At 38.6% G+C, this 24650-nt stretch overlaps 1 protein-coding gene across 1 annotated transcript in view; it reads left to right on the top strand.

Annotated features, from left to right (window-relative positions):
- GAK (cyclin G associated kinase) overlaps nt 1–24650 on the top strand; it is a 67855-nt gene that overhangs the window by 30492 nt on the left and 12713 nt on the right. Inside the window, exons 12-24 of the mRNA XM_042866223.1 lie at nt 1749–1798; nt 1891–2039; nt 4429–4551; nt 7047–7180; nt 9340–9534; nt 10592–10709; nt 12326–12405; nt 12728–12921; nt 13522–13680; nt 14554–15027; nt 16905–17069; nt 23479–23613; nt 23970–24089. Coding sequence (XP_042722157.1) covers nt 1749–1798; nt 1891–2039; nt 4429–4551; nt 7047–7180; nt 9340–9534; nt 10592–10709; nt 12326–12405; nt 12728–12921; nt 13522–13680; nt 14554–15027; nt 16905–17069; nt 23479–23613; nt 23970–24089 — 2096 coding nt within the window. The remainder of the gene's footprint in view (nt 1–1748; nt 1799–1890; nt 2040–4428; nt 4552–7046; nt 7181–9339; nt 9535–10591; nt 10710–12325; nt 12406–12727; nt 12922–13521; nt 13681–14553; nt 15028–16904; nt 17070–23478; nt 23614–23969; nt 24090–24650) is intronic.

Raw genomic sequence — 24650 nt, 5'->3', positions numbered from 1 at the left:
AGAACCATTCTGAAACTTTTCTGATTGTCACAGGCATGCAGACTTTACTGTACAGCAGCAAACTTATCTTGTCCATGCTGTTATTAACAATCCAAACTACTTTTTTTCAGCAAGTTCTAATCTGCATGGAACTTTTCTGCTAGTGTGTGGTGTGATCCACTCTCCTAATAATTTTGCATTTTAATTTAGACAAATGTAAAAATAGAAAATGTGTAGGATGGTGTTGCTAGTAAAGGGTCAATTTCTGAAAATATTGCTGTAGGAACAAATGTGAAGACCAGGTTTTTTGCTCGTTGTAGCAGTATGCGCTCATTTTATGTTGCTGTTTAACTTATGGTATTGAATATGCAATACTTCTTTGTTTTCAGGCTATTGTATTAGATGTTTCTTCATCTTGATAACTGAAAAAGTTCAAATCATTAGAATGATCTGCTTTTTTTTTTTTTTTACTTGAAGTTAGTGGGTGTAAGTGACAAATAATTTAACACCTCACAATCAGAAATGACTGTGCTGATTTTTGTTAGCAATTGCAATTGGTACTGAATGTAAATTTTTGCCTTGATCAGTTTGTGTGCAGCAGTATGTTACCACCTGAGCTACCTGATGAAGTTAATGGCCTTCCAAAAATGAAGATGTTTTTGAAATAGCATTGTATTAGGTCATTTTGTGTACCTCTTCTTGCAGTGTTTTTCAGGGTTGAGTTTTTAGTGTTTTGGCTGTTGAGATTCTCAACTTTCCTTATGGTGACTTCAGTTTCTCTTGAGTCTGTGAATTGTTATCGTTGTTAACCCAGTCCATACAAGTACTTGTCATTGCCTTCAAAGCTGTCATTCTTGCTTCATCCCAAGTTCTCCTCCCAGTCCTTGTAAATTCAGTAATCTTTTAATCGACTCCTTTAAGTTAACTAGTATGCCATAAGGAGTCAAGGAGAGACTGTTCCTCTTGGTGTTTCAGAAAGGAATGCTGTATTCTACGTGTCTTGAAACTTTGTGATGATTTAAAAAAGTGCTTCTCTTTGGTATACATGCATGATATTGTTGCTCTGTCTTTTGATATTCTGGAGATGTGCTACCGATGTAAGCTATCTAAAACAAACTCTCTAGGTGAAGTATTTTTTCCTGCTTTGACGCTGAGAAGTGTAGACCTATGGGATCCATCTCATTTGACATATGCTGGGACTTCTCAGTCTTTCCCAGATTTTCACCTTGCTGCACAGCAAGTACCCTGCAAACAAAATAATGACAATCATGAAATAGTAAATTATTAGTGTAAGTTGGGGGGTAAGGCAGAGATGGAAGGAATGAATATAAATACGAAAATCACTGGGAAGCTATTTTACAAAAAAAGCTGCATGGGTAATTAGGAAACCAGTGAGTAATGAATGATTAATGCTTTGCTCACTTCAGGCATTTTGGAATCTTTAAAAAATTTGAAGCACTAGAATGTCCTCCAGTCGAAATGTTAATGAATCCTCATTGAGCTTTAAAATCGATACTGTGTAAGAGATAAGGGTTCTTCTGGTCCTTTTAGAAGCTGCTTATGCGTTTACAATGAACATTTATCAGTAACAGTAACAGTTGTAGAATGACTTAAACATTGAGAGTACCTGTATAAAATTCCCAAAGCTGGTTTTGTTGCAACTAGTGCAGGTATACCATCTATTCTGGAAATAACCTATGATAAGACTTTAGATTCATGGCTTGAATGGTTCTATTTCTCAGTGTCAACTCCAATGTATTCTTTTTCAGTTATGCGAAAGGAGACTTGGATATATCATACATCACTTCAAGAATTGCAGGTATGATTGCTAAGTCTCACAAATAACTTCTGGTCATGCATTATACATGGAAAAAAAAGTATATACCTCACCTGCTGATCTTCTTTTTTCAGTGATGTCCTTTCCAGCAGAAGGTGTAGAATCTGCCATCAAAAATAACATAGAAGATGTACGGTTATGTCTGGACTCCAAACATCCTGGGCACTATGCTGTGTATAATCTTTCTCCAAGGACATACAGACCTTCACGATTCCATAATAGAGTGTGTATTGTTTTTGTGTATTTCTGTAAAAGGTGTTTCAATGCAGTGTATTGATTTATACCTTCAGCTTCTTGTCATGTGATACTTTAAAGCATGCTGCTTAATCAGAAAGATGACAACAGAATGGTTATAAACATAAGCTCAAAGAGTAACCTCTTCTCTGCTTGCTCTTACTTCCATTTCAAACTTAAAGATTAAAGGCTAATCTTTACTCTTTTTGATTAAAGACTGTTTGTTAGGCTGGTGGTATCTTTTGAAGAAGTGTACCAGTGCCCTTAGGTTTCAGATTTATATGGGGAATATTGAACATAATTAAAAATCTGAATAACACTTCAGTTCCTCTCTGTTCAAAGGTTTTTACTTTCAGGTGTAGCACTTCCTTGAAGTCTCACTTAAATAACCTGCTGATGAGTCTTCTTCCTTGTCTTGCTGCACACTGTTTGACTTTTGTGTGGCCTAGCCCTGGAATGCTGCTTTTTCTTGGGAGGTGTAGGTGTTTGGTTGTTGCTCCTGACTGAAATATTGTTCAGCAATGAAGACCATATCCCCTGTGTACTGAGACCAGTAGTGAAGCCAGCTTGAAAGATACTTGAAGTACTGGACTTCTTTCTCTGTTCTGAAATACACTTTAACTGTCCTATAACTAGCTCAACTGTGCAGATTATTAATGTGTTTTAAGTTTTCTAGCAGTGACCATGTTGGACCATATCTAAACTGTCCATAGTGGTAATGATCCTCCTCTGATACTGACTGTCCAGCTGATGGTGTAAAAGCACTGTTTGTTATGTGAAACTTCTTCTAGACCTTATTCTGCAGAACCATTCTTAGCATTGCTTCGGTTATCTGAGTTCACTTAAGCTTCATCAAGCTAGGAAATAGATAATGTATTTTATCCAGTGCATGTCTCTTGCCTTTTTGCATCATCGCAAATCTGTACACAAGACAAAGTATGTTCAACCTGAAGAACAGTTACTGCCTCTTTGGTTGGAGGATCCTATTCAAGGTCAATGTTTTTCTGAGTTCTGCTGAGCTTGAGGTTTAGCCAAAGGCTGTTCAACTTGAAAGGTAACAGTTCTGTAGGGAGCTTCCCATTTATTTCTGTTTAGTCAGGTATCTCAAAGCAAAAGCTTCAGAAATCCTTTTTTGAACTGAAGTTCACTGAGGCTGACATATTTAAGTGAACAGTTTTATCTCCTATTCTGACAAAGCTATCAACCTTCGTTTGAAATGATACGTTCTGTCTTTAGGAAGTTGTCTATTCTGGAGATAGCTTTTTTGGTTATGCTTGGTTATGCAAGTCTGATGCACTTATATGTTGATATTCCTGATGTAATAATACTGCAAATGATAACACAAACACCACTAAGCACAAGTCTTATGAGGAGCGGTTGAGGGAGCTGGGATTGTTTAGTCTGGAGAAGAGGAGGCTCAGGGGAGACCTCATTGCACTCTACGACTTCCTGTGATGAGAAGGGATTTGGCCTCTTCTCCCAGACAATGAGCAGGACACGGGGCAATGGCCGCAAGTTGTATCAGAGGAGGTTTAGATTAGACATAAGGAAGAACTGTTTCTCTCAGAGAGTGGTCAGGCACTGGAATGGCTGCCCAGGGAGGTGGTGGAGTTGCCATCCCTGGCAGCGTTCAAGAGGCGTCTGAATGACGTGCTGCATGATATGGCTTAGTGCTTGTGGTGGCAATGGTGATGAGGAGACGGTTGGACTGGATGATCTTATAGATCGTTTCCAACCTTGTGATTCTGTGATTCTAAGTCTACCAGTAATTTGAACATTTTGTGTTCTACATTTATCTTAGTGACATCAATTTTATTGTGTGCTCTTTGCTTTGTTGTATCTGGAAAGAAATAGTATCTCATATCTTTTCAGAAAAATCCTTATGATAGGGAAATTTTTGATGTCCATCTTTGAAATCCAGACAATCAATGAACAATGCTTTCTAACTTACTAACTCTGTTGTTCAGTACTGGGCTAGAACAGTTATGCAGTAAGCTAAAGAAATCTAGGTTTTTTTGTCTAGTGCTTCAGAAGATGGTTCTGCATAGCCTTCAACATGATCAGAGTGAAGCAGCTTTTAAAATACTTAAGAAATTGTATTTTCTTGGTTTGCCATTGTATATAATCTATTGATAAGTTCTAAAAGATTAAAATGATTAAAAGTAATTACAAGTCAGTAATCTGAATTGTTGGCACTTCCAGTGCAACAGACTAGAGGTCTACTGTTTTAGATCCTAGAGAGTGCTTCCTATTTCTGCAAGGCTACATTTTATCTTGCTTAATTTTCTACCTGAAGATGGCATTAAACTGTAAAATATCCTCTTCTGTGAATGTGTGCAACTGTAATGTTGTTTCACACCTCTTTTGTGTCTCTTTAGGTTTCTGAATGTGGCTGGCCAGCAAGACGAGCGCCAAATCTGCAGAATCTTTACAGTATATGCAAGAACATGCATTTATGGCTGAAACAGGACCAGAAAAATGTTTGCATTGTGCACTGCCTAGTAAGTAGCTAGATATTACCCAGGCATTTTGTTCTTGCCAACTTTAGATTGTGATTAAGAATGCTAGTATTACTTGGGGAGTTCCTGTGATTTTCTTCACTGTAGGGCCTGGAGGTAATTCCATCCTGCAAGGTATTTAGAAAAATAATTTCCATGTATTTTTCTGTTTAGACAGTAAGATAATGTAGCCCTAGCTTGCATGTAATGTAGAAAATATATGGACAGTGCAAGGCAAAATAACTTTTGGGAGAAAAGAATATTTAGTTATTTTAGTGTTTGTTCTACTTTTCATTCTACTCTTCTGGTGAAGCACTTTGGAGAAGAATAGGTAAAGAACTGCAGAAACTGACTATAGAGCATTAATGGTACTTGATTTTGCTGGCATCAGGTTGCGTTGTAACTTCCGATGTTCTTAAATGCATCACTAGCTTTGATGTAGCCTCAAAAATGCAAGTTAACTATGCATAAAAAGCTACCTCATGTTAAACAAGAGAGAAGAGCAGTTTTAAAAAATAGTTTGTTTGCAAAGCTTGAGCACGTGAGGTTACTGTCATGTTTCTTTATGAAAATTGAATGTAAAATACATATGCCAGGGTCTTGAGTAGCTCCTATATATCTTCAGTATCATTTTGTTCTGCGTGATAATCTGGGGTCATTCAGTGTTAGTCATTCTTGAAAACTCATAGTTTTAGGGGTATGTTAGAATAAGATCATTTTGAAGGAACTTAATGGCAAGCAGATCTGAAACTCAAATGCTGCAGCTTCTTAAATGTAGAGTCCTGTAGTTGCTGGGATTGGAAGACATTTAAAGATCATCCAGTTCCGACTCCTGCCCGTTTCCAGCAGGGCTGTTACCCACTAGAACAGGCTGCCCTGTTCTGCTGGGCAGAACAGAGCTGCATCTGATCTGGCCTTGAGTGCCTCCAGAGACTGGAAAGGTGCTGAAGTGTTCTTATGAATAGCTGTATTTGACCCATGTTTGAATAAACCCTGTTAAGATAATTGCTGGAAAAAGCTGAAGTATATTTACTTTTAAAATGCTTTGGTCAAAAATCTGATCCCTTTTGTCAAGAATTTGGGACAAATATTATCTTTTAGAACTTTAGTGTTTTCTGATAATAGTTTTTTTATTGCTACCTTAATGATTGCTTAGGCCAAGGGTAGTTTCTCTGTAACCAAGCCCTACGTCCTTTAAAAACATGAAAGGAAAACCTGAAATTCTCCATGTCTCATCTCTGCATGAAGAGTTCCTTTTGTTTTTGTTATGCCAATTATCAAGTTTCTTTCTGAAGATCTGTCATCAGATTTGTTTGCCAGTGAATAAAATATTATGCATTTTGAATGCTGTCATTCTGTTTATGACATAATCTTTAAAATCTTACTCACTTGCTCTAGTTTCATTACATGGTTGCAAAGAGTTAGCTGTTATTTGTTTGTCAGCCTGTTTTTGCTATGTTTTTCTCCTCTCAGTGTGATACTTTTTTTTTTTTGTAATTATTTTGTAATGCTGGTGTACATAACTCACTGTTTGCTATGCTGATTGGTGGTGTTTTTCTTCCCCTGTACTCATTCATGTTTTGTCCTAAGCATGGGCTTCTCAGTGTAGGGACTGTGATTCTAATGATCCGTGAAACTTCACAGGAAGGCCTGGTCTAGCCCATAGAATCATAAGCCAACATTGGTTAGAAGTGACTTCTGGAGATTGTAGGGATACGTCTTTTGCTCTGAGCTGAGCTGACTTCCATGTTAGCACCAGATGCCCTTAATTGGGGCATGCTAGTTACACCAGCACTAATAGTTAGGATGACTAGTAATTGCCTGGATTTGAGGGAAAAGGCTGTTATAACAACTTGAGAAGAAAAGTTTTCCTCTTCATTTCTACATACATATGCTAAATGACTACAAAAAATCTGTTCCATGCTTGCTGGCCAAAACAAAGTGTGCACTAATTTGTATCGACCACTGACTAAGCTTCCAAATATTCAGTATTTTATTTTTGGGGAGGAATGTAGTATATCCCAGCAGTTCCTGCAGGTAGATTGATATTTTGCTTCCCTTCTGTGAGTGCCCTGGCAAATAATGATCTTAGGCAGTTCTAGACAAAATGTTAAAGAATATGGTATGGTTCAGTTCTTTGGACTTCTCTAGTACTGGATGTCAATAATGACAAACAAAACTTTAAGGCAGCAGCCAGGAAGCAGGCTATGAAATGGATGATAGTGATAGTAAGATGCTAAACGTCAAACTGAAAACTTTAAGCTAAAAAAAACCTGAAAACTTTAAACATAACCACAATTTATTCATGTCTAAGTAGGTAATCTGTTGTATCATGTGGAAATAGAATGAAAACACTTCAGATGAAGTTTTCAAATCCAGTGATCACACTAGAACTTGAGCTTCTTTACACATTACAGATAGATATTATGTTCTTCAGCATCTTCTGTAATGCTTTTTCCACTATTTTTAATAATAAAATTACAATTTTTTTTTTGTAGGATGGAAGAGCAGCATCTGCTGTTGTAGTTTGTTCTTTTCTGTGTTTCTGTCGTCTCTTCACTACTGCTGAGGCTGCAGTTTATATGTTCAGTATGAAACGCTGTCCTCCTGGCATATGGCCTTCTCATAAAAGGTATGGTATCAATCTGCTTGTAGTGCACTACTGAAGCAAATATCTATGCAACTGTTAATAAGTTACTGTTCTTACAGGGTGGTTTTTAGTATAAATTATTTCAGTAGTGTCTGTGAGAAGCAAAATACTTGGAAAAACCAGTGTACCATAAATCAAGTGGCTCTGAACTTGGTTAGACCTTAATCGGCAACGGTGTTCTTAGCACAGCTGAATTGGATATGATCCTGTAATGAGGCAGTGTTAAGAACAAAAATAAGAGTATGCTGTCTTAAGTATAAAATCTTCTTCCTCATGTGGAAGGCATCATATTCCATGTTTACTACCTTACTGCCGTAGATTTTAATGTGTCAGAACACTGCAAGTTTGGCGGAAAGAGTAATGAGTCTTTTTCATGTTTGGATAAAAATGCTTTTTTGTTGTTGTTAAGTCAGTAGTAAGCAACAGTGGTTGTAAAGGTGTTTCCTACAAAAAAGGGTTAGATCTAGAAATGTAAGAAGTATGAGGGATTTGTGAAGAGCAAATGACGGGTTATTATGTTGTACAGTTTTACTGAGTATATTTTAAGGGGTCCTGTGCAGAGTAACTTATATTAATGAATCATAGAATCACAGAATGTCTTGGATTGGAAGAGCCCTTAAAGCGCACTCAGTTTCAACACCCTGTCATGAACAGGGTAGCCACCCACCAGGTCAGCTGCCAGGACCCTATGCAAACTGACCTTGAATGCCTCCAGCAAGGGGGTGTCCACAACCTCGCTGAGCAACCTGTTCTGGTGTCTCACCACTGTCCCAGTAAAAAATTTCTTCCTAATAACTTGTCTAAATTTGCTTTCTTCCAGCTTAAAACTATTTCCTCTTATTCTGTTGCTACATGCCCTTATAGAAAGCCCCTCTCCAACTTTCCTGTAAGCCCCCAAGTGGTACTGGAAGGCTGTTGTGAGGTCTCCCAGGAGCCTTCTCTGGGCTGAAGGTCCTCAGCTTTCTTAGCCTGTGTCTGTAGGTGAGGTGCTCCTGCCTTCTGGTCATCATCATAGCTCTCCTCTGCAGCCACTCCAATAGCTGTGTCCTTCCTGTGTTAGAGGTCCCACAACTGATGCAGTACTCCAGTTGGGCTCTCACGAGAGAGGGGCAGAATCTTAACCTTGACCTGCTGGTCATGTTTCTGTTGATACAGTCCAGGATACAGTTGGCCTTCTGGGCTGCAAGTACACACTGCCAGCTCATGTTGGGACTTTCATCAACAAACACCCCCAAGCCCTTTTCTTCAGGGCTGTTATCGTTATCGGGTGATGTAAAAAGATGGTCCCTGCCATGTCTATTAGCTCCATTAAATACTAGAGGGCCCCAGTGAGGTCTCCCTGAATCCATTCCTTCTCTCATCTGAAAACAAGCCCAGCTGCCTCAACCTGTCTTTGCAGGACAAATGCTAGGGAATGGAGAGCTCTTGTCCTTAAAGAGCTGCCATCTCTGTTCTGTTTCTGTGTCCGTAAAGACAGCTTCCCAGAAAATCTCATCCAGGGTCTTGACAACTTTTTGCTGGGAGTGTATTCCTCAAGACCAGAAACTCAACTGGGGCATTGTTGTTATAGCCTAGACCATGTAAGATAATCTTTAACCTAGTCCAGTGTGTTAAGTGCTGTCAGGAAGTTCTGAGTAACTAGCTTCAGAACTCTTGTAACTTTAATTCATTTTGTGTAAAACAAAAATAGTTCTCCTACTGGGGTATTGTAAATGAGGCTTTTGGGAAGAGTGGCTAGTTTGTTTTACAAATGGATAATTGTTAGCTGTAGACCTAAGGCAGAGACTGGAGTTGTCTGTAAGGTGTAACACAGGTGATTTATTTCACAGGACTGTATTTTCTATACTGTTTATTTTTTGTTGTTGTGGAGCCATTGTGCTTCTGTGCAGAAATTGTGTTGCTGTCCTTACATGGAAAGACCAGTTAGGGATCCTAAATACTTATCCATGTTTCTATTTAGGTCTTCTTTTGTGATACTGTCTCAGATTTTAAAACTGTTTCCCAGCAGTGCTGTTAAATGTTCCCACTGTTTTATTGTCATTTGTTACTGCTCAGAGGCTGAGTATTAACAGAAGTAACGTGTGTACCCAATTCTAGGATTTGCTTCTTTGGCTTCATGAGTACCTTTTTGTTTTTGACAGATACATTGAATACATGTGTGACATGATGGCTGAAGAGCCCATTATTCCTCACAGCAAGCCAATCCTGGTCAGATCCATCATTATGACTCCAGTTCCTCTTTTCAGTAAGCAGCGCAATGGCTGCAGGCCTTTTTGTGAAGTTTATGTAGGGGATGAGAGAGTAACCACTACCTCCCAGGAGTATGACAAAATGAAGTAAGTACAGGTTATGAAAACTGTATGTTTTATTTTTCTGTAGAAAGTTTGTCTTTTCTACGAGAGAAAGACATTTTTGGTTGTGCCAGTAGAGTAGGAAGCTTCTGGAAAAGCTCCTAAATCCCATTTTAGTTGATCATGAAAGGTTAATCATGTGCTTATTAAAAAATACATCACGTGGTTATAATAGAAGCATGGAGGTATCTCCACAGAATGGGTGAGTGACAGTGAGGTGGCATACTGCACTGTGGGCTTCAGGAGGAAGAATGGAACAAGACCCTTCATGTATTGTACCCCAGGGATCAGACTTCCCATTTTGCATGTAGTTGTTGTGGGGATATACCAGCACCACTAAAACTGAACTTCACAGTGCAGTCATGAAAAACAGGAAGCATTCATCAACCATAGGAGCACTAAGGAAAGTGCTTCATGCCACTAGCTGTGGTATAGCTCTTCCATTGCAGTGCATCACTGCAAGTGCAAACAGTGCTGTGCAATTCTAGGTAATAGTCACAGATGGAAGAAAGAGGGGTGAATACCAAAGTCCTTCTAACTTTCCTATAATTTTAAGCCCAGTAAAGAGATGTCATCAACTTGTAAAGTGTGAGAATGAAACTGTTGTGGGGTATGTTCACCTTTTTTTTTTTTTTTTTTTTTTTTTTCTCCCTACCATTGTTCCTAAGTGGGAATCCTTAGTAGTAGCAGTGTCATGAAGCAGGACAGCTGCAGTTTCTTTGCACCTTTCCTTGTCCACTATATGAACAGTCATATTCATAATATCTTGTTTGTCTTGTCCTTTGCCTTAGCTGTGCTCTTGCATTTTCCAGCAGCTTCTTAAGTGTGTCTCTCCTGCTGTGGACAGCTGCTGTTTGTTAGCTTCCAGCTTTTAGAACAGTTTTTTTTTTTTTTTTAAGTTGCTTAGAGTGAATCCCTTTGTTGGCGGTAAGAATTTTGAGTGGAGTTTATGGGTTGATGTTAAAGGTCTTGGAGAAAGCAAACTGAATGTAAGGAAATACACAATTTCTCTAGACTAACAGAGGATATGCTTTTTCCTCAGGGAGTTTAAAATTGAAGACGGGAAAGCTGTAATTCCATTGGGTATAACAGTACAAGGAGATGTTCTCATTGTTATCTATCATGCGAGGTCAACACTGGGAGGACGACTACAAGCCAAGGTAATGGCAAATTTAACTGCCTATGTCAAGGGCTTATTTTTCCTTTGTGCAGTTTGTGTTGTAGGTATATTTGGAATCTCAGTAAGTACACAGCTTTATTTACTCTTCTTTTTATTCAAATAAGTGTTTTGTGCCTTGTGCTTAGGAATTCAGTTTAACAGGCCTGATATATATGTCCATTTTCTTTGTAGTGCTCTCTGTGATGCTTTAGTAAGCATTTCTACAAATTAGATTTACAGTGGTAGTTACTACATTTGTGTGGAGAGCCTCTAGCCATTTTTCAAATTTTTTCAATCTCATCCAGAAAGGTGCACAGGAGGACAGAACTTCTTAATACTGTATAAATAAGCTTCAACACAACCAAAGGAAAATGCCACTCACTACAGAAGTGGAATTCCAGGGACTGTTCATATGAAACGGTCCGAAAAAAATAAAAATTAAAAAAAATTGTGTGGTATTGTACCCTTAGAGCCAGTTTATGTTTTATAGCATATTTTCTTACTGGTCTTTCCTCTTCCAGAAATAATGCATGTTTCTTTTTTAATTAAAAAAAGAAAAAATCTAATATATTAGAAGATCACAAAAAAACTTGAAAACAAAGTCTGTTTTCACATTACTAAAAATGAATCGTATGCCCCTCTCAGAAATTAAACCTGAGGGTCTGTGTAAAAGATTGAAAGATGTAGTGGGAAGTTTAAGATAATCTGGAGCATTGTGGAAATGGATCCAGAGGATTTTCAGGCAGTACTACAGTTGGAAAACACATGGGGCAGACATGTTATTACTGCACTAGAAGTTTTTCTCTACATTTTCTTTTAACTTTGTATGTAGGAGTACAAAATCCTGTCATTTGCAGAGATTGAAGGTGGGTGAAAAATTCAGCCAAGGTTAGCTTATTTTTGTTCATTTTCAGTGTCAGTTTCACGGCTAATAACATTAACACCTATTTGTTGTTTTTTCTGACTTATTCACTAATTGGAAAAATACAAGAATTCTCTTGTCTGTTATAACACATGATACATCAACAGTGTTTGTAATGAGCTTGACTGGGAGCTTTGATGCAACAGTATTCAGTGTGTTCTTTGTGTTACATACAGTAACTTTTTCCCTGAAGCTCTCTGTGTCTAGTCAAATGGTCCTGCCTCCTGCTTAAACGGGCACCAGACCTGGCTGTTCAGGCAGCTTCTGAATGTCTCCAAGGGGAGACTGCCCTCTTTGGGCACCTGCTCAACAAATAAGTGCTCACTGATGCACAGGAAAAGGGCACTCTTACAGTGTCCTTCTAAACATGTTACTTCTAAAACTGTGCTGAACAGAGCTGTATCTTTGATTTGTATTTCTTGGTTGGTGTATTGCATGTTGAGTTTCTTTGAGTATGTTATTCTGAAAAGTGTAATAAAGGTCATAGCATTTCAGGCTTTACGATGCTATCTAGAAACATTTGACAAACTGTGACAATCTGAGGTTAGTGCAGAGTCACTCCAGGTAGAGTATACAAAGTAGAAAAATGAATGCTGAAATAACTTTTACAGAAATCCTTAGCTTCAGGTTAAGTACAGAACACAGTGTCTCTGCTTGTGAACTTATGTAGTTTCCCTATTTTTTGTTTCCAACAGATGGCTTCTATGAAGATGTTTCAGATTCAGTTCCACACAGGTTTTGTGCCCCGAAATGCCACCACAGTGAAATTTGCAAAGTAAGTTGACCCCTTTTTTTGTAGGGAATTTGGAAGAAGTTTTCTTTCAGATTTATCCTTCCAAACCAGCAGATGCGGTTGGGGAGGAGTAGTTTACTTCTCTTGCGATACAGTGAGTTCTTCTGCTTTCTTATCTCAAGGAAGCTGAAGGTCTTCTTCACAAAACAACAAGATTCTTCTAAATACTACTTCTTTAAGATGTACAGAAATCTACTGAAATATGTAAACAAGTACAGCTTACTTTTTAGCCCTATACTGAGAGCTTTGAAGTTCTGTCATCCGTTCATCAGCCTCATGAATTAACCTGTATACGTTTCTGCAGGTATGATCTGGATGCCTGTGACATTCAAGAAAAATATCCTGATTTATTTCAAGTCAATCTGGAAGTGGAGGTGGAGCCCAAAGATAGGCCTAGCTGTGAGCAGCTGCCATGGGATAACATGAATATAAAGGGACTGAATCCCAAGATCCTTTTCTCCACTCGAGAGGAACAACAGGAAATTTTATCAAAATTTGGTAATTTATTTAGAGAAGCTGATAAAATTGCTAATAACTTAGTGGTTGAGAGTTGCATTCTGGTTGGTTTCTGACATTCCTTTAAATGCAATTTCAAAAAGCTTCCAATGCATGAAGGATTATAATTTGTCCTCCAGTAATAATCTGTGCTTACAGTATAGAAAGCATGATAGAGGTTATCATGTAAGTTATTGCAGATAATGATATTGCAAGAATTCATAGCTCTTGCTTGTTTTAAAGGGTAGTAGGTGGTACGAATGAGCTGTTAATTATTTTAAAACTACTTTACTTTCCCTACTTTAAAATAGGCACCTATACGTTTCTGCAGGTATGATCTGGATGCCTGTGACATTCAAGAAAAATATCCTGATTTATTTAGGTCCCTATTTTAAACTACAGCATTAATAAATCAAACTTACAGCAAAACACTTAGTAGTTTTTGTAGTTGAAATAAGGTTACTATTGCTATATTCAAGCCAGAAAGATTTGGACTTTGTTCTGCCATAGCAATCAGGACCTACAAGTCAGATATCAGCTACTACAAACAAGATTGAGTTTTAGTTTTTCTATTGGGATCCTAGTTTAAAATCTATTTTTTAGGGAAACCGGAGCTACCAAGGCAGCCAGGTTCAACTGCGCAGTATGAAGCAGAAGCATCCCAGCTGGATCTGTCCTCAGAAAGTGCCCCAACTGAGACAGAATCCCCACACAGCAGTGGTACTGATGCAAATAACTTCTTTCATTCTCTGGAATGGAAAGGTACATGTTGATCTCTGAAGTTACCATCACTTTTTTCTTGTATGCCTTCCAGTGAGCACTGCAGTTGTTCCTTAGGTACTCTTTTGCAGTGAAGTTCACTATTTTGTCAGACAAAGAGGAAAAAGGTATTTGAATAGTGAACTGTGCATGCTAGCACATGAAAAGTCAACTTCTTTTGGGTAAACACTAAGTATGTTTTTTTTGTTATACATAACTTAAGTGCTGACCTATGTTTTTCTTTCTGTGTAAAAATTTTAACCTTAATGGTCTGCAAGGAAACATTTATATTCCCACAGCTTCATTTTAGGCTGTCTAAGAAGCACAAGAAACAAAGAGTAGACGGTGGTGTTCAGATAAGCATGTGCAGACTGAGGAAATGTAACGATGTGGTGCATACGTAAGTCCATTTTCTGGGCTCTCCTCTGCTGGCAAACAGTAACTGCTTGTGTCACCATCGAATGCTGTCTGAGAATGGGGCAGCAGTTACTGAGCAATGTTCCAAGCCGTAAGTGGTATCATGTCCTGCAGTGATTGTCCAAGTCAGTGCTGTTTTGAAAGTGTGAATATTGACTTACCTTACGCAGTGGTAAGCGTGGTAGTTTTTCTCATTTTTTCAAAGTATGCATCACAATTTTCTAATTCTTTGTAGCTAGAGAAGCCCATCTGTTAACTTGGATAATCTGAACTGGAAGAGTGTAAGGTGCTCCTTTCCCTGTTCTGTGCAAACAGGTGGTACCTGACAGTTTTTTCCATCCCTCTTTGTAAGACTGTTTACCATAAGGATTGATTTCATGTATTCTTGCCATGTAAGTCTGACATACCTTTGAAAGAAGAATTCTAGTAATCCGGTGCTATTATTTCATTTTATTCAAGAAGGAAAAAGTCCAGAAAGTGGAGTAGATGATAACTCGTCTAAAAATGATCATGTTCAACTGTCTGATGAGAGAGAAGAGAGTGATCCTTCAGATGAGGAGTTCCCTACATTTCCAGGTGAAGAAAGGGCAGTAACTGTTGATGAAGGAGACTCTGTTGCCCCAGAAGGAGAGATGCTTTTTGAAGCTGGTTTTGAATCTCCACCTACACTGTTACAAAAATCTCTCACTGAAGAGAATGTAGATTTATTGGGACTGAATTCTGATACTTCAGCAGAACTGAAACAACCTATCTCAGAAATAAACTCATCAAGTAATGCAGCCTTGTTGAACAATCTTTTTGTGAGTAGTGCATCACAAGTTTCAGAAGAGCCCACTGGAGATCTCCTTGGGCAGGGAACAGATTTCTTTTTCAGCGGTCAGTCTCAGCATCCACCTGCTACTCAGAAGACATCAGCAGCAGCTGTGTCTTCAGGTATGTAAATTTAACATTAATATTCTGCTGGTCACCTGGTAAAAACTGCTGCCTCTGTTGTGCTTAGGAAACAATTACCATGTTTGATACATACAGTGAAGACATGTTGATCTATAGCAAAAGTCTGACAAAAATTGGCATTTTTAGTACTTGCAGCTGACAGATACTGTACATTATCCATGTATGCTGTGCTTCTAATATCTTAGCAGCTTTAATGTAAACAAAAGAGTGTAACTTTTTGAGTTTAAAGCAGGTTCACCAGTCTTAAAGATGAACAATTTTCCTGTGCAAATGTTACATATTAAATCTTTTTCTAGATCCATAATGTAAGCAGATTCTCTCGGTAAAACAAGAATTGTAGAAACCAGCAGCTTTCTTGCTCTCCATGTAGAGTGGTTGCATTAGATGTAGTAGAGCTGTTCTGCATAGGTCAAAAGGCTGTGTGGTATTTTTGAATGTTAATCAGATAAGACTGCCAGGCAACTGGAAATCCTGTAGCTTACTGTTCAAACCAATATCATAATGCTACTGCTAAAAGCTGCTTTCTTGTTGCTTTTCCTGATGTTGTTAGCAGGTTTGTATCAGGAAGGAGAATGTTACTCTTACCTAACCTGTATTTAAAACAGTGTTTGTCTTACCCAAAGCTTTATTAAGACTTTGGCTTATGGCTTTGGCACTTGATTGAATTTTTGAGAGTAGTAACTTTCAGCCTCAATTTGCTGAAAGACTTCTAGGAGTATTAGTCATTCAGGGTAACTATTACAAGCCTTAGTTATACAGAGGTATATATTCAGGGCATTTGGGAGATTTCAAATATTTCTTCTGTAGTAATCTCTTGAACTGTGTTACTGTGGTCAGAGAGGAATCAGTTTACCTTTTTTACACAGGCAGAAGTCTGTGAAAGAAGTTTATTTATATATCTCTGAAAACATGAAGCAGACATGAGAAGTAACAATTTCTCATTCTACAATTGGTTAAGAAGAGAAGTGAGAATATTTGACCATTGTTTCAGCTAGTACATCAAACTCCTATGTGAAACTTTGTGCATATCTGTTGCTGTGCTTCGGTAAGAGTGCTTGTACTCATGAGAGGTCAGGGTTTGTTTCTTGAAGTGTTACTGAGTCCTGTATGATGATCATTGCTTCAGGATGTGCTAGGACACTGTGGCAGGATTATTCTTCCTCATTGGCAAATCTGGCAGGAGTCCCTGGGCTCCTGCGGATTTTGACCATACAGGGCAGCAGTAACAGCAAGATCTTAAGCTGTGATTCCAGCTGACTGTCACGTGTTATCCCATGCTGACTATAAATGCCCTTCCCATTAGTTTTTTCTTCACTGTGATTGCTAAGGAGCTGTTGAAAGTGTTGCTTCTTGTTGGCTTTTGTTCTTGCGTTGATGTACTTTCTGCCCTAAAGCTACCAATGCCTTCAAGTCAAAATGGTAGTATGAATGCTTTAATTGACTTTTTTTTTCCAGTAGTTTAATAGTCTGTTCTGTTAAAATTTTTTAGAGACTTGCATTATATATAACTTTTTAAACAAATATAATGGTTTATGTACAACTGATCTCTTGTATTGAAGTATGTCTTGCATGAAGGAAAATAATGAGATGATTGAATATAGCAGCTTTACTAAGGATTTGTTAAGGACATAGTATCTCAGCCATGCACAGTAGAAACAGCTTTCATGTTGCTATAGAAAGTGTCAGCATCTGGTAACAAAGATAGAATGGTGACTTCAACAGAAAAACTCAGCTGGGGCTCCTTTAGTTGCTGGTGTAGTTCTGCTTCCTGTCTTTGTGCCTGAAGGAGTAAAGTACTTTTTCTATATTGTTTTTCCTAAAATTTGTTGTAATTCCATTTTTTGCTTCTTTTTTAGCCGATCCTTTTGACCCATTTACAATGTCATCTAGTTCTGAGAATTCAGCGCTGTCTGGCCCAGACCTTTTCGGGGACTTCCTTAATCCAAGCACAACATCTACAGCTAATACGTTTCCTTCTGGTTCACTTCCACCTTCTTCCAGTTCAGATTTCCTAAATTTAGGTAAGTGTACTTCCAGTGTTCTGTTTTGCAGCAGTTTCTGCTGCTCTGTGCATTTGTCTTTTGTTGTAGTCAAGGTGGGTTAGCGTTTCAATAGATTTGCTCATTGTGACCACTAGCTCCATGTTCTTGTAACAGATGCACGTGTACCAAGCTGCAAGGTCTTCCTGTACAATATATTGTAATATTTATGACGCAAGGGGATTTCTAGAATTGCTGACCTCCTGTTAGGAGCTGGATTTTCCCCCAAGAGCTCTTAAAACTTAAGGGTTTTAAGCAATCACAAATTACAGCATTCTGTTGTCTACATAGCATTTTGAATGTTTTGAGATTTCAGTCTTTCTGAAAGTCTTTGAAAAGAACTGAGTGATTCAAGCAAGCTATGGTATAACTAGATCTTAAAATACAAGCTGAAGCTATCTGGAACCTTCTTGACCCGCATGTGTCCTGATAATACTTACAAGATACATTATGTAATGCTCTAATCTTATTTGCTTCCTTTGATTCCTGATGGATTCTTGACGAAGCCTTTTATTCATGTACTTATTCTGAAATCTATTTATCCTTAAACAGAAGGCTTTGTAATACGTTGCTTCTTTCCCTATTTCCATCCTACACATGTATGTCTGAAATGTTGTTAAATAGAGCGTCTATGCATGCTCATTATTTAAAGAAATATGCCGTTATAAAAATGATGGTGTCACAGAGCCAGAGGTGTTACTTATTTCATTTTCTTTTGAAAGAAAAGGAGCAACTACATGGTTATACTGTGACCCGTTAGTCAGCATTTATCCAAATCAACAAAAATAGAATTTGTAAAGCTATTTGTCTTCCATTACTCCTAGAAACGAGGATAGGAGCACAATAAAAATAAAGGGCTACCGATTAGAACAGGTGTTTTCAGAAGGATGGCAGGATGTGTAAAGGAGCTGTAAGTGGTTAAGATTTGATGGTATTTTGAATAAGAATGGAAAAATTGTCTTCTACAATTTTTTCAGTTGCTGTGCTTTGAAAACACATAACTCTAACTCAGATGGCTGATTTCTAAATACTGATTTTTTTATTTTTTTAATTACTGATTTCTAAAATATCTTCTTAGCTGCTTAGGATTAATTTTCCTTCATTTATAGAAGATACTCTTTGCAGAGACCGTGATGGGTTAACCTTGGCTGTCTGCTAGATGCCCACAGCTTTGCTCTTGTTCCCTCTCACCCAGAGGAAAGTGGGAGAAAATAAGCTGGAAAAAATTCAGTGACTGAGTTAAAGGAAGATCACTTACCAGTTACTGGGTACAGGCTTGTTTTAGGAAAGACCAGTTTATTATTAATTAAAAATACAGTTGGATAGTAAGAAACAAAGACCGTCCCCTTGCCTCACTTCTTTCTGGTCTCAACTTCACTCTTCCATTCCTGACACTTCAGCCTCCTTTTCCACACAGAGAGGGATGGGAGCTACTTTGCTGCTGCTTCTTCCTCTCACAGTTACCGTGCATGGGCTCCTCCTTGCAGCATATGGTTCTTCTTACAGAATATAGTCCTTCATGGTTTGCTGTAGCGCACATCCTTCCCATGCACTGCAGTTCTTTACAAACTGCTCCACCATGAGACCTTTCCACACAGTACTGTCCTCCATGAGCATGCAGCTCCCACAGCCCTCCTGCCCCACTGTAGGTTCCATTCCACAGGCTGCAGCTCTGGCCTGGGGCTGCTCCTGTGGGGACGCTCCTTGGCTGTACCTCCTCCGGGCCCCATGCAGTGCTGCTCTGGAGGCTCCTCCTCGAGCTGCATGTGGAGATCTGCTCTCGTGTCCTCTGTAGGCTGCAGGGCCTAGAGAACTTGCATCACCATGTTGTCAGGACGCATCCTGAGGTGGGTCTGTCCAGTACAGGGAAATCTCTAGCCTCTTCTCACAGAGGCAAACCCTTGTGACAAAGTCTTGCCATGCAGGCACAATACAGACATTAAATAAAGTGTGTGCTGTCAGGAATAACAGGACAGGATAATATTGTTCTTCAGAACTGCATTGCTTCTTAATGAAGCTGTATTTAGGAACTGTGATATCACATTCCTCAGTCCTGACTCTAAGAGTGTCTTCTTCATATAGCTTGTATGCAGTTTTGAGATGCCTTTCCTAGTAGAATAGATGTAGTTGGCTCTACCTCTGTCTGATGTAGTCCTGAGTGTTAGCTACAGAGAAATTGGGTAAAAAGACACAATACTTGCTTGGCTTAAGTAAAGGCTCTCTTTTAGATAAAAGACTAGCAATGTAAATACTGTCTCTACCATCAGTTTAGGAGTTATGCTGCTTTTGTGATTGGTTCTGCCAAGAAGATCCCTCTTACTGCTTCATTTGCAAAGTGTTCATTTCTATAAAGAAAGTAATAGATGCATGTTTTAGTTGTGTAGTTGTCAGTTGTCACTTAGGCCAATATTGTGGTCAAAGTTGCTTATAGTTACTAAACATAGTGATTTTTTTTTAACTGTTAAAAGATTTCTAAATTTCAACACTGATCTGTGAAACATAGCGTTCACTATAATCTATCTCACTTCAGAAGCAGTTTATTCTGGTGATTGTCTAGTTGATAGCTCAAAACATGGTTAAGTAGAGCAAGCTGCCCAGAACTGTGTCCTTTCTGATTTGTATATTTTGATCTCCAAGTGCTGACTCTACAGCCTGTCTGGGCATCTTATGCCTGTGACTGCTTTTACAGGAAAGAGAACAGTGTTGAAATTGAGCTTTCTGTTTTTCAGTCTATGCCCATTTGCCTCCTGGCATTCCAGTTGGGCAGTGCTGACATGAGTCTGTCTTTTTCTTCTGAAATCTCTCACCCCTAACCCTCTTCCGCTTAAGTAATGCCAGTACACTTAGCCATTCTTCGGAGACAGGTCTTCAAAGCCCTAACTGGCAGAACCCTCTTTCATACAAAATGTAAGGTACTCAAATGGTAATTTCTGCACTCTAAATATTTATCTGTGGACCAAAGGAGACTACCAGTGTGTTTTGTTGTCTGTAACATTTGAACAAGTATGGAAGGAAGAAAATATTTTAAGATACCCACCTTCTATGCTTGATGTTCTGTGTTTTGTTTCTCTGACTTTGGTGATAGCTTTTACCCTCATAAATGTGTTAGGCTGTCCAGTATTTTAATATAGTTTGTAGAGGTTTCTGTCAACATATGCAAAATATGCTAAAAATGCTCTCATCCTCAGTTTACTGTTATGCATTTCCAAATATTTTTGAGTTACTGAAACCGTTTCTATGCAGGCTTTCAGAATTCATGTGGAAATTGAGAAATTGGGTAGCATTTCATTTTCTTTCAGTTTACCTTTTAAATGACAGCCCTTCTGTGTTTTAAGCTGAAATTGAGTATGTATTTGAGCCCTTAATGTTCTACGCAGTCACAGGTACAGTCACAGGTATTAATTTTAATGTGAAAATGAAGAATACTAATAGTTACTGCTTTTAATATGAATGAGTGAGAAGATAATTGCTAGTTAGCATTGAAAAAGAAACTGCAAAGGAAGGTGTTCACTTAAATGACAGGCCTGGAAAAATTGTGTGGAGAGAGTAGAGGAAGGTGCAAACACTGGTTGGTGAATTGAGAAAAGTATTAAACCCATTAAAAATAAATTGGTAACATCACTGTTGGATAGGGTGAATCTCTTGGGGTAGATGTAATTGTCTAGAATTATAGATAAATGGATAAGCTTTACTTGGTAGTAAACAATTACTACACTTGTATAGTTATCAGGAGAAAAGCTGATCTTTGATGATTAAAATGACTAAAATTTTTGACTTATTTCTCAGTGTAGCATAAAATTTTAAAGAGCTTTAAAATGTAATCTGAATTTATAGGAGATACTTAGAATCATAGAATTACCAAGGTTGGAAAAGACTTCCAAGATGATCCAGTCCAACTGTCTGCCTATCACCAGTGTTTCCCATAAGCCGTGTCCCTCAGTACTGCATCTAAGCATTTCTTGAACACCTCCAGGAACAGTGACTCCACTACTCCCTGGGCAGCCCGTTCCAGAACCTTCTCTCGTGGAGTTTTTCCTTACATCGCAACTGAATCTTTGCTGGCACAACTTGAGGCCATTCCTTCTCATGCTATTGCAAGTTATATGCTTGAAGAGGCGGACTCCCACCTCATCTCAACCTCTGTTCAGACAGGTGTAGAGAGTGATAAGGTCACCCCTGAGCCTCCCCTTCTCCAAACTGAGCAATCCCAGCTTCCTCAGCTGCTCTCCATAAAGCCTGTGCTCCAGACCCCTCGCAGCTTTGTTGCCCTTCTCTGGATGCACTCCAGGATATCAGTGTCTCTCCTGTAATTGAGGGGCCCAAAACTGAGCACATCTCTCAAGGTGCGGCCTCCCCAGGGCTGAGTACAGAGGGACAATCGCTGCCCTGCTCGTGCTGGCTGCACTCATTCTGATACTTTCAAAAGAATATATGGTCAGTTAAGATATTACAGGACAGAATATAAAAAAATATTGATCAGTTGCTACTAAAAACATCAGTGTGGCAAAAGGATTTTTGGTGTAAATCTTTCTTCACTTGACAGAGAAGCTAGGATATGAGATGGCTGTTCACTTCAGTTTAAGAGCAGGTTATCAGTTCTTGAGTGGCCACACTTAAAATACCGAACTATTTTCAATGGAAGGACGCGTGTCCATTTTTCCTTAGTAGGTAATTGTTCAGTGAGCATTTCTGAGAACTGAATTGGTTTGTTTGGATGCAAAAGTAGGTAATCTTTAATGGAAATCTGACTCCTGTGAGTATGAGTTTGCCTGGTATTTAAAAAAAAAAAACAACAGGCATGAGACATGGAAAGTGATCAGAAGAAACCTGCATGATCAGTGTGGCTTTCTCCTCTGGTTTCTGTGGTGACTGTGCTCTTAGTCAGACTCTAAGCAAGCTTAAATGTGCATCATATAAGCAAGGCTCTTGGTTCATACAAAATCCTGTTGTCATCAGTGATTAAAGGATTTCCTGTGATGACAAGTTAAATAAAGAAAACCTAATGTATAGTTGAGTAGTTTATAATAAAAGGTAGGTATCTTATTTTGGGAGATGACTTTTAAGTCTGAAGAGGGCAAAAAATTTTGCTGTCCATTCAGCAGACTTTAACAGCTGTGCAATATCTTTTGTTCCAATGTCTTTTACATGCAGCTGCAAACTTCTGTAATAGAGGCTGTCAGCAGGTATTTTTGTAGAGCATCTGGTGTGTTCTTTATGCAACTGGAAGGTCGAAGTGTTACTTTCTAATTGAATTAGACAGTGAATTGTAGTGGTGAAAGTGCTATTTAAGAAGCTTCCAGTTATTTCCTTGAACAAGGTCAACTAGCCTGTGTGATTTGGTATCAATATTTAGAATGTAATGTTGAGAGGCTGAGAGAAGTAGAGAGAAGTAGAAAAGCCATAAAATAGATAAAACATTCCAAAGTATCAAGATGTCCCTATTCAGGTAAGAAAGTCTGGGTTAATGTTCTAAATTGTAGGTATTTGAAATGTTTTACAGAAATACCATCTCTTGCTGTAGCACTGACTGTTGACATAGAAGTAAAAGAAAAGGTTCAGTCAGTATCTAAGCTGCCTTAGGGGTATCTACAAGGTGTGCTTCAAAAAAAGGTGCTCAGTTTCAAATACCTCCATATGGTTCACTTCAGATATTGTGTGTGAGAAGGGGAGTGATCACTTGCAAGGGCCATGGTGGCAGTTACAAACCTGTGTTGAAGGGGTAACTTTACAAATTAATGATAGCACCACTGCATGCAACACAGGCGGTCTGTTTTCAGCTGATGTGGTGGTCTGGCTTTGCACATAGAAAAGTGCATTTTATTCACTAAACTAATGATTCTCCTAATCTTTCTATGGAAGAGGCCATTCTAGCAATATTCTCATGATCAGTGCATTCATGAAGATACTGACCCTAAGAGGGCTCTCAGTGTTGTTTTTTTGTTTTCTTTTTATGAGCTTGCTTTGTCCTGCAAGACCTGGTGTAGCAGATCCACATGTTGCGGTGGCCCTGCTCCAGCTGTGTAACATCTGGGCTGTTCAGAGAATAGAACGTTGTTTCATAAGACATTGATGCTTTTTGGTTACCCGCTATGTTGGCAGAAACAGGAGTGTGCTTTGTAGCATTCCGCACACCTCTGCTGTTGAACTCATATCATTGTCTGGAATGAAGCTCTCTATGAAGTTGTTGGGATGTTTGAAATTCAGTTAAAGTAATTCAGTTGCAAAGCACTCCTTACTCCTGTTTAAGAACACATAATTTGTTATGGGGATTTAAGCTAGCTTTGTAATTGGCCAGCTGAAAAACTTGTAAGCTTTATTGGTGTTGGCAAAAATATTCTTTTTTTTGTGGCAGTTTTCTTAAAAGAATAAAAATGGATATTTTCTTCTACAGGAAATTTGGCACCAGAGCCACCTAAAATATCATCTTCTACAAGCCATCCAGATCTCTTAGGTGGATGGGATTCTTGGGCAGATTCTTCAGCAGCCAGCAATGTATCAGCACCACAGTTGAAGTCTCTTTTTGAAGGTAGAATGAATTAAATTCTTCCACTAGAGGGCATAAGAAACACTCCAAACTTCATCACTTTAGCGAGCTGAAACTGCTAAACATGTCTGCGCACCTTTTGGTTTGTTTCTTAAAGAAGTCTTTGCTCTTGTGCTTGAAGCCTCTCTTTAAAGTAGAGGCACTTTAGATTTTCAGAGCTCAAAGGCATAGGAACCAAATAGCTTCAGCTGCCTGTAGCAATGGTCATTCCTCTCATGAGAAGAGATGTTATAGCAGATTGCTGAGGTGTATATGAGGAATTGATTAAATAGTACTTCTATTCATTTTCTCACTTTCCAAATACTCTTACGTATATTATGTGTTTTCACACTATACAGGTCAAGTTTTTACCACAGGGAGCCAGTCCAGTGTGTCTTCAGGTTCATCCTTCAGTCAGGCTAAATCTCAGAACTTTGATCCTTTTGCTGATCTTGCCAATCTTGGATCTAGTCTTCCAGGTAAGATTTTACTTTTGTAAGTCTGAACTTAATGTTTCTCTTGTTCCTGATTTGCTCCTTGTTCCAGTAAGTGTAATTGGCAGCTTGTGTAAAGATAGCTTATATAAAGTTTCCTTTTCAGTGGTAACAACAAGCTTCATGGAGTTACTGAAAGCAGATAAATAGTAGGAAAAGAGGGAGCCTTTGCAGAGATGGTTTGAAACTTACAAAATATTGCAGAAGATAACTACAACTGTGGTTTAGAAACGTTATGCAGCTTGCTTGTGTAATCTAGTTGAGAAGGTAGCAGAAACCATGTGTCCCTGATTCAGTAACTGATCATGGGATTTCTTATCTAACGCTGTGGTTAATGTGCTGTGAAGGATACAAAATGGAAAGCTTAATCAAATTCCTTTTATTTTGGTCCTAACTAAGAAGAAAGAATAGTCAGTTCAGTACTTCTGTTTGAATTCAGTGGGCTTTCATAGCTCTGCTGCTCAAATCAGTCATGTTTGGGCCTGATTTGTGTTTGTCATAAACACGCAATTCCATCAGCGTTATAAACATTTGCCAATTTGCAGT

The sequence above is a fragment of the Lagopus leucura genome, unplaced genomic scaffold, assembly GCF_019238085.1.
Source record: "Lagopus leucura isolate 7727_CA_CO unplaced genomic scaffold, USGS_WTPT01 Super-Scaffold_810, whole genome shotgun sequence".
Classification (NCBI taxonomy): Eukaryota; Metazoa; Chordata; class Aves; order Galliformes; family Phasianidae; genus Lagopus; species Lagopus leucura.
The sequence above is the reverse complement of the archived record's forward strand: the minus strand, read 5'-3'. Positions and strand labels throughout refer to the sequence as shown.